The following is a 10,085-nucleotide window of genomic DNA, read 5'->3' as shown; positions in this document are numbered from 1 at the left end:
CAGCAGTGGTCAGGGGAGCAGGGGAGAACCTGGTCTTCGAGGCAGAAGCCTACCCCACTCCTTGCCCTCGTGCCAGCGGGCTTGGGTGTTCACCCAAGCCAGACAGCATTGAGGGAAACAGAAGGAGCAGAAAAGCAGGACAAAAGTAGAAAACAGAAAGGTTTTGTGGGATGATGGGAAGGCAGGAAGAAGAGGGGAAATGTATTAAAATATACTCCCTGAAGCAAGCAGGAGTGCATTTTAACCCATTATTTTAGTTTTTCCTGGGGGCAGTGCCAAAAGGAGCCCCCTATGAATCAGATTGGCTGGAGCAGCTTGAGTAGCAGCTGTTCCAGCCAGTAAGACCAAAACAAGTTACAGGCAGGGAGGAAAGCCTGGAAGAAGCTCCCTGCTCTGAAGGTTTCCCTGGCTGATGGTAAGTCTGATCCTTTAGCTTTGTTTGTTTGTTTGTTTGTTTGTTTGTTTGTTTGTTGGGGGCGGGAGGCACTGCTCCTCCTGCCCAACCACCACTGGGCTGCTGAGTAATGATTTGGACCCAGGTCTCCACAGTTCTAGTTTAACACTGTCATTCAAACAAATCAATGTAGAATCTTCTTCTGAAGGTGAAAAAAATCTTACCGTGTATCCTAACCCATAACCTCTTTGAACTGCAGCACCATTAACTCCAGCTGCATCAGAAAATCAAAGTCATGTTATCTGCCGCAAGTGCAGCATTTATACACACAGCCCATTAACCTTTGTAAAAGGCTCGTTCACCTGAAAGTGAGCTGGCCAGTTTCACCAGGCATGGACATCATGATCACCTCACTCCCAAGCAGCTAACTCCATCTCCTCCTCCCAATTTCCTGTGCAGCAGTGTGAGCTGCAGAGACAGGGGGCTGTTGGGCAAGACACCCTAAGTGAAAGCCCCTTCCTTCCTAGGTCTGCCTCCTGCTTCTTGCCATGCCTCCTGCTGTCACTCGGGGTCCCATCCACCAATGTGGCCTGCTCACTTGCCAGGGAGGCAAGCAAATGATTAAGCAGGGTGCAGTAAGTCCTTCTCATTGCTTTCAGCCACCTGTTGGGCCAAAGAGTGGGGAAGCAAGCAAGCAAGCAGCTGGAGGGTTGGTGGTAGGCTCCCTGCAGGGGTATGTACCTCAGCAGCTGCCCAATAATGCCAATCAGACACCAGCTCTTGCAAATGGTATACAACAGCCCTCCAATATAGTCCAGCACTGAGGTTCTTATGCACCATCAGCCAGCTGCTGAATCCACCTGCAGCTCCTTTTGTGCCTTCCATCTGGAGGAAAGGGCACGAAACCTGGATTTCATCAATTGCTAGGGACTATTATAACTGGAGCTTTGTATCCATTTTAATTGTGGAAGCCAATTCAGAATTTGGAAGCCAACCTTGGTGGGAAAGTGGGATATGAATTTAGAAGCATATCATTCTAGAGCTGGACGTGACCTTAGTCCAACACAACCACCACCACCCCTGCTCAGGAAACTGCTACAGCATTGCTGGCAGAAAGCCATCCAGCTGGTCTGAAAGTCCCTTGAGAAGGAAAGGCCATTGTCACTGCATGAGGTAACTTCAGGCAAGACATTCTTCCTAATGTGTAGTCTAAATCTGCCTCCTTGTCATTTAAACCCCTTGGTTGTAGTCTGCAGGAGCAACAGAGAACAAGTCCACTCTTCTGTTACAGCCCTTTAGATATAAATGGTTGTAGGCAAGAGATTTAACTCTCAGACCTACTATAAAGATAGGATGATGTCACCAATAGGGGACAGCTTGTTTTTTGTTTTGAGTTGCTGAAATAAAACACTGAGAAAACACTGACCTGTTTCCACTCTCTTTCTCCTGAAAAACACAATAGTAAATATTTAGGAAAACCAAGTACATTGTCACGCTTGCATGCAGAAGGTTCCAAGTTCCCTCCCTGGCAGCATCTCCAAGATAGGGTGGAGAGGGACTCCTGCCTGTAACCTTGGAGAAGCCGCTGCCAGTCTATGAAGACAATACTGAGCTAGATGGACCAAGGGTCTGACTCGGTATATGGCAGCTGCCTATGTTCCTATGTACATAGCCACTCTTATCACTCCGGCAGGGACCAGGTGCCACTTGGTCCTTCATCTCCAGAACTATCTCACACAGTAGCTATTCCACCTGGTCCAACTATCACATCACTTTATACAAGAAATTGGTAACTGAACTGGCTTGTTCTCTTCTTCCTTCCCCATCTGGTTTTCCTGTGTGTCATGCCTTAAGTGGTGCAGTAGGGAAATGCTTGTCTAACAAGCAGGAAGTCGCTGGTTGGAATCCTCACTGGTACTATATCGAGCAGCAGCAATATAGGAAGATGCTGAAAGGCATCATCTCACACTGCAATGGTCAACCTCTCCTGTTTTCTAACAATGAAGACATTGAAGTGGTGGATAGCTTCTGCCTTTTAGGATCGACCATCAACAGTAAAGGAGCCAGAAGTCAAGAAATACGCTGCAGACTAGCACTTGGTAGGATTGCAATGAAGGCCTTGGAAAGGATAGTTAGATGCCGTGATGTGTCTTTACCTACAAAGATTAGAATTGTTCAGACAATGGTTTTTCCTGTGACACTCTATGGATGCGAAAGCTGAACTTTGAAGAAGCAAGATAGAAAAAGCTTTTGAACTTTGGTGCTGGAGAAGACCTTTGAGGATACCATGGACAGCCAGGAAAACAAACCAATGGATCATAGAACAAATCAATCCAGAATTTTCACTCGAGGCACAAATGACCAGGCTCAAACTCTCATACTTCGGGCACATGATGCGAAGATCCAGCTCCCTTCAGAAGTCTATAATGCAGGGTAAAGTTGAAGGAAAGAGAAGAAGAGGACAACCAGCAGCAAAGTGGATGGACTTGATTACAACAGCAATGAATGCACCACTGAGGGACCTTAAAGGCCAAGTTGGACAGATCATCCTGGAGAGAATCTTTCTATGTGGTCGCTAAGAGTCGACACAGACTTGACATGACACTTACTCAATCATCAATCAATTCTACAAAAGAAAACCACAGGGCTCTGCGGCAGCCAGGAGTCGAAATCTACGGCACACTTTCCCTTACTATGCAGATGATGGCCTCCAACACCCATCATCTCCAACTATTGGCCATTGTGGCTGGGTTCAGAGGTGCACCTAGTAGGTAATTTTGGAGCCTGGACCTAAAGATCTTTGGAGCCCGCCCGCAAGTTAAGCATCATACACACACCATGACAAACACAGCATTTTTAACATGTGGGTTCTGGAGGGCACAAACAGCAACTGAACTCACAAGAATGTAAGAATATAAAACAGGCATATTTATGTAAATATGCATTAGCAGAAACATTTCAACCGCAACTTCACATATTCCCATCCCACATATTTCTTTCTCCACTCCCTGCTCTGTCTCTAAAGCACCCGTCTCAAGTCACAATCACACTTGGCCGCCCGGTGCAGTGTGGGTCAGCAGTGACTACACCACCTGGGAAGGTTAAAGAGGATTTGCAGGGGTGGGCAGGGGGTGTGGAGGCCCTGGAGTTTGGCTCCCAAGTCCAGGGGTAAGAGTGCCACTCGCTGGGTTAGGCTTTAAATCTGTAGGGAGAACTTGCATGGCTTCTTCTACACAGTGCCTAGCAAATAAATAAACAGAAATGTGAAGCTTTTCAGCCCATACCCTACAGTTACTATATCTAAGCATGTGTAACTCTCTGTGTGCTTCTGGAATCACAATTCTTCCTATTTACCCCGACTTCAGTTTCTTTCCCTGTTCCTTCGTCTCCCTGTTGTCTATTTTCAAAACCACAAATCTCGGGGATCGAGGCCTGTTACCCCCCACTTAAAAAAAAAAAAAGATTATGCCCTGTAAACAAATCACCACCATGCCTTAGGGATGCTGCAGTGGAAGATATAAAACAAAAAAAGAACCCTACAAAACAGACCTCGTTTTATTTATTATTCATTTATTTAGTTAGATTTATTTTTATTTTTATTTATTTTATTTGTTCGATTTTTAGACCGCCCTTATAAAATAGCTAAGGGCGGTTAACAAACATCAAAGACCCTTTAAAACACTTTAAGAGCACTGGAAGGCCAGGCCGAACAGGTAGGTCTTTAGGGCTCTCCTAAATTCCAATAAAGAATTCAAATTACGGATGTCTTCAGGGAGCGCATTCCACAGTCCAGGAGCGGCTACAGAGAAGGCCCACCTCTGAGTCGCCACCAGACAAGCTGGTGGCAACTGGAGCCGGACCTCCTCAGATGATCTTAGTGCGCGGTGGGGATCAGACCGAAGAAGGCGCTCTCTAAGGTAACCTGGACCTAAGCCGTTCAGGGCTTTAACCAGCACTTTGTATTTTGCTCGGATATATATCGGCAGCCAGTGCAGCTGTTCCAAAACAGGCATAATATGGTCTCTCCGGGTTGCCCCGGAGACCAGCCTTGCTGCCGCATTTTGAACTAACTGAAGTTTCCGAACTATGTACAAAGGCAGCCCCACGTAGAGCGCATTACAGTAGTCGAGCCTGGAGGTTACCAACTGGTGCGCCACTGTTCTGTCATAGGAACATAGGAAGCTGCCATATACTGAGTCAGACCATAGGTCCATCTAGCTCAGTATTGTCTTCACAGACTGGCAGCAGCTTTCCCAAGATTGCAGGCAGGAATCTCTCTCAGCCCTAGCTTGGAGAAGCCAGAGAGGGAACTTGGAACCTTTTGCTCTTTCCAGAGCACCAGCTCCATCCCCTGAGGGGAATATCTTCCAGTGCTCACACTTCTAGTCTCCCTTCCATATGCAACCAGGGTGGACCCTGCTTAGCTAAGGGGACAAGTCATGCTCGCTACCACAAGACCAGCTCTCCTCTCCATGTCACCCTACTCCCATAGGACTCAGGGTGGCTTACAAGTAATAACATACACAGCAACACAATTCCATAAAAATATATCTTACATAACCTCATAAACCATAAACCCCATACAATACTCATTCCACATGACATAAAAAACGTGGATTACAGAATCACTCTATGACCAGCTATCTCAGCGATGGAATGCCCGGCGGAACATTTCAGTCTTACATGCCTTACGAAAGGCCAACAGATCATGGAGAGCTCTGATATTATCCGGGAGACCGTTCCATAGAGCCAGAGCCACCACTGTGAAGGCCCTGGCTCTCGTTGATTGCAGTTTAATATCCCTAGGGCCCAGGATCACCAAGGCATTACTTGTGGCTGATCTCAGGACCTGGCGAGGGACATATCATACAAGGTGGTCTTGGAGGTATGGAGGGCCCATACCATGTAGGGCTTTAAATGTTAAGGTTAATACCTTAAACTTAACCCAGAACTCAAACAGCAACCAGTGCAACAAGGGGCAGAGTCGCCACTGGGCCAACGGGTTCAAAGAACCTGGGCCGCTGCCCAATCAGGGGCCGTGTCCTGCGGCCCCGACATGCCCCCCCCACATCTGACATCAGACGCGGGGGTGCTAGTTTAGCTCCCGAGCAGGGGCCGTGCTGCCCCTTTGGGTGCTAAACTAAGGCTGGCGCTGCATTAGCAGCACCAGCCTAACGGGCTCCTGAAGGGGCCGCGCGGCCCCTTCAGGAGTTAAAAGGCGGGCGCTGCTTTTGCAGCACAGTCCAGGAGCAGCCTGTCTTTTGCAGGGAAGAGCCGCTCCACTGCCGAAGGGGCTACGTGGCCCCTTCGGGAGTTAAACTGCACTCCCGGTCCCGAACGGAGCCTCGAGGCTCCGTTCGGGAACCAGACCACGGCCCCGCACCTGACGTCAGATGTGGGGGCGTGGCTATTCCAGCGTCTGATGTCAGACACAGGGGCGGGGTGAGCAGGGCCGCAGCGGCAGCTGCACAGGCTGCCGGCGGTCCCGCTCCGCCACTGAGTGCAACTGAACGAGCAAAGGTGTCACATGTGTTCGCCAAGGCACCTTAGTAAGGACCTTGGCTGCTGCAGTCTGCAGCTGTTGCAGTCTCCGAGTTAGGCGCAATGGCAGCCCCACGTAAAGCGAGTTGCAATAATCTAACCTGGGAGTGACCGTCGCATGGATCACAGTGGCCAAATCTGGAGGGAACAGTTAGGGGGCCAGCCGCCATATTTGGCGTAACTGAAAAAAGGCCTTTTGAATGAGCTCCATGATCTGAGCCTCCATATTCAAAGAGGCATCAAGAATCACGCCAGGCTCTTCACGGTAGGCTGAGGTATCAAACAAGCACTATCAAGGGTCGGTAATTGAGAACTCCCCCCTGACCTCTTCAGGCCCAGCCACAGGACTTCAGTCTTATCCGGATTAAGCCGTAGACGACTTTGCCTCAGCCAGTCTGCGTCCGCTTCCAAGCACCTGGTCAGCTGAGCTATAGCGTCCTCGGCCCTGCCTTCCATCAGCAGAAAAAGCTGCGTGTCATCCGCATATTGATGGCACCCTAGCCCCAAACTCCTCACCAGCTTTGCTAACGGCCGCATATAATTATTGAACAGCAAGGGCGAGAGAATAACCCCCTGGGGAATGCCACATGTACTTAGTACCTCTCATCGCCCATTGCCACTCTATATCCCTGGTCTTGTAGGAAAGCATGCAGCCACAACAAGGCCACGCCTTGAATCCCAGCATCAGCTACGCGGTGGACCAGAATATCATGGTCCACAGTGTCAAATGCTGCTGTGAGATCTAACAGTAACAGCAGCACCGACCCTCCCCTATCAAGCTGGCGACGGAGATAATCAGCCAGGGCGACAAGGACCGTTTCCACCCCACGCCCAGGCCGAAACCCAGACTGGAAGGGATCGAGAACGGCTGCATCCTCCAAAAACACCTGAAGTTGTACTGCTACCACTCGTTCTATCACTTTACCTAAAAAAGGCAAATGCCGTAATGGGCGGTAGTTAGCTGGCTCCGAGGCATCCAACGATGGCTTCTTCAAAAGTGGCCTAATCAATGCCTCCTTCAGCTCTCCTGGGAAAATCCCCGTCTCCAGGGAAAGATTGATAATATTCCCAAGGGAGGTCTGCAACCCCTCCCGGGCGGCCTTCACCAGCCAGGAGGGGCAAGGATCTAGGGGACATGTGGTAGGCCTCGTAGCCGTCAGAATTTTTTCAACATCAGCTTCTGAAAGTTGGTTAAAATTCCCGAAAATTGGCCCGGTAGGCAACCATGGAGGAGCCTCCAATTCCTCAATTGCATCAAGAGTAAGGGGGAGGTCCCGGTGGAGCAGTGAGATTTTATCTGCAAAAAAGCCCTTAAAAATCTCACAGCCAATACCCAATTCCCTAACTTCATGATCTCTACTAGAAAAACTTGTCAGGGATCAAACTATCTCAAATACTTTAGCCAGCCCTGAGCTTGCGGATACAACGGCAACCCCCCCAAACTCTCTTTTTTCACATCCTTCACCCTAGGACCTCATAAATGATCTATAAGATGATCTCAGCGCTTCGTCCTGGGTGCTCTCCCAGCCCGGCTCTTGTTCTTTCATCTCCCTCCACTCCGGAGTATGCCAGTTTTACTTCAGTTGCCCCCTCCTCCCAAGCCAAAGCCAGCCTTCAGCTCCATTCGGGCTCTAGGTCCTCTCCCCGTGTTCAGCGAAGACTCCCAATTCAACAAAAAGCAGCGGGGACCTGTGTGACTCTCTCTCTTTCTTACTCTATGAAGTTTTCCCTGGAAATCCACACTGTGCACCCCTCTAGCCTCTCAACCGCTCTCTATCTCTATGGTGGAGGTGGCCTGTCCTGCGAGCAGAGCGCGCAGGCGCAATCGGCTGTTTACTGCTCTGGCTTGCGTTCGAGGCGGTTGGTGGCCGTGACGTATCAGCGGGAGGCGCGAGCCCAGGTGGGGCAAGGGAGAGAGGAAGGGGCGGGGCAAGGGAGAGAGGGGGCGGGGCCAGAAGCGGGTGAAGCCCACAACGAAGCCTGTGAGTCCCGGCCGGGATGCTCTTCGGCGCCCGGACACCATGGCCCTGCGGAGGCCGCCGCCGAACGACAAAGGGAGGCGAGGTACGCGCACCCGGAGGCCCTGAGGCTCCGGCAAGGGGTGAACCGTGACGGGGGGGTATCGAGAAGGTGTGGAGGCCTCCGCCGGGCGACGCGGCCCTAAGGAGGGGGGGCAGGGCGGGGCTGGTGAGAGACACGCCCCCGCACCCCTCTCCCCGGGGCAGCAGGAGCCAATCGGGGGCGGCAACTTCGGAGTGGGCGGGGCCATCAGTGATGTGTCCGGTTTCCCTCTTGACTTGCCAGAAGTGGCAGAAGCTGCTGCTGATGGCAGGCAGGCATTCACCAGGTGAAGCCTTCCTCCATACCATCTCTCAGATTTCTCTGAGCTATATCATTAGTACACCTACTGCCAGAAAGAGCCTCAACCTTACTAATTAAATTACTAACTAGTTAAAATAAAAAGTAAATGTTAAATAAACAAAATAATTCCAATCCTAATGATAATTGAGACCATGATGATTGAGGAAAGAAAGAGCAAAGAAAAAGATGTCATCCTTTATCTTCTTTTGGGGAGTGAATTCCAGGATTATTTTGTAGTATTACAACAAAAATCCTGTATAATTGAAAGGAGGAGACGATTGTCCCTTCCTGTTTGTCACTTGAGTGGGGGTAGGCCTATGTGTCTGTTTGTCTCTCCTGCCCCCCCCCGCCCTGTTCACTCTCAAGAATACAGGTTTTTGCAGGCTTATCTGTCACTGGACATTAATTCCATGAACTAGGAATGGGCTAAACAGCATGCTGTTATTTTCTAACTTTCTAAATATATATTTTCTCCATTGACACACTGCAGAAAAGTGCTTGAGGCAATGCATAATGTATTCAAAATATAAATCGAAGCCAGATAAATGTTGATTGAGTGCCATCAGGTCGGTGTCGACTCTTAGCGACCACATAGATAGATTCTCTCCAGGATGATCTGTCTTCAACTTGGCCTTTAAGGTCTCTCAGTGGTGCATTCATTGTAATCGAGCCCATCCACCTTGCTGCTGGTCGTCCTCTTCTTCTCTTTCCTTCAACTTTCCCCAGCATTATGGACTTCTCAAAGGAGCTGGGTCTGTGCATCATGTGTCCGAAGTATGATAGTTTGAGCCTGGTCATTTGTGCCTCGAGTGAAAATTCTGGATTGATTTGTTCTATGATCCATTGGTTTGTTTTCCTGGCTGTCCATGGTATCTTCAAAAGTCTTCTCCAGCACCAAAGTTCAGAAGCATCAATGCTTTTTCTGTCTGGCTTCTTCAAAATCCAGCTTTCACTTCCATAGAGTGTCTCGGGGAAAACCATTGTCCAAACAATTCTTATCTTTGTAGGAATTGACACGTCACGGCATCTAACTATCCTTTCCACGGCCTTCATTGCAACCCTACCAAGTGCTAGTCTGTGGCGTATTTCTTGACTGCTGTATTTTTTTCTGTTGATGGTCAATCCTAAAAGGTCGGTCCTAAAAGGCAGAAGCTATGCACCACTTCAGTGTCTTCATTGTCAATTCTGATTGCTGTACCTATTGTCATTAGTTTAGTCTTCTTTACATTTAATTGTAAAGAAGACTAAAAAATGTTCACTGTGCTCCTGATAAATGTAGTGTGTGTGTATGTGTGTGTGTATAAAGTTATTGGGGGCAGGGGGAGGAACAGTAGTATATGAAAAGCAACGATCAACGATCAAATCCCTCCCCAGTTATGCACCTCAGGGTGACCTGCTGGAACTGATACAGTATAGGATAATGATGAAAATGTCACAGTGGAGTAGAAAGACAAACTTCTCTAGGGAGGGCAGTCCACATCTGGAGCAGCATTGCTGAGAAGTTGTACATGTCTTGTTGCACACACATGATAAGTGGGGACTGAAGAGTTTTCATTATAAGACCAAACTCAATTCTGTTCTATTTAGGCTGAGAATTTTCCTGCTATTCCTCATGTATCCTTTCCCTCTGATTCCTGTGCAACCAAATGTATACTTTAAGGGGAGAAATGGCATTTTATTCTATCCACTGATTCTGCATAGTGCAGTACAAGTCAGGATAGTATTCCCTCTCCTCCCCTTCTGAGGAGTGAGAGAGAGAGAGTTTGCCCTTGCTGTTGCTGGGCCATTG

General features: G+C 48.9%; 1 protein-coding gene across 2 annotated transcripts in view; it reads left to right on the top strand.

Annotated features, from left to right (window-relative positions):
• The first annotated feature begins 277 nt into the window (after nt 1-277).
• The window catches only part of TBC1D20 (TBC1 domain family member 20), a 31,939-nt gene continuing 22,131 nt past the window's right edge, over nt 278-10,085 (top strand). The window contains exon 1 of one of the 2 annotated variants that reach the window (XM_053244773.1): nt 278-415. Coding sequence is in view for 1 of the 2 variants with exons in the window: in XM_053244772.1 (XP_053100747.1) it covers nt 7,957-7,999 (43 nt within the window). In the remaining variant the exon portion in view is untranslated. Of the gene's footprint in view, nt 416-7,865; nt 8,000-10,085 lie in introns of those variants that run through there. The other variant, XM_053244772.1, reaches the window with a different exon arrangement.

The sequence above is a fragment of the Hemicordylus capensis genome, chromosome 4, assembly GCF_027244095.1.
Source record: "Hemicordylus capensis ecotype Gifberg chromosome 4, rHemCap1.1.pri, whole genome shotgun sequence".
Lineage (NCBI taxonomy): Eukaryota > Metazoa > Chordata > Lepidosauria > Squamata > Cordylidae > Hemicordylus > Hemicordylus capensis.
Note: the sequence above shows the minus strand (reverse complement) of the source record. Positions and strands in the feature narration are given on the sequence as shown.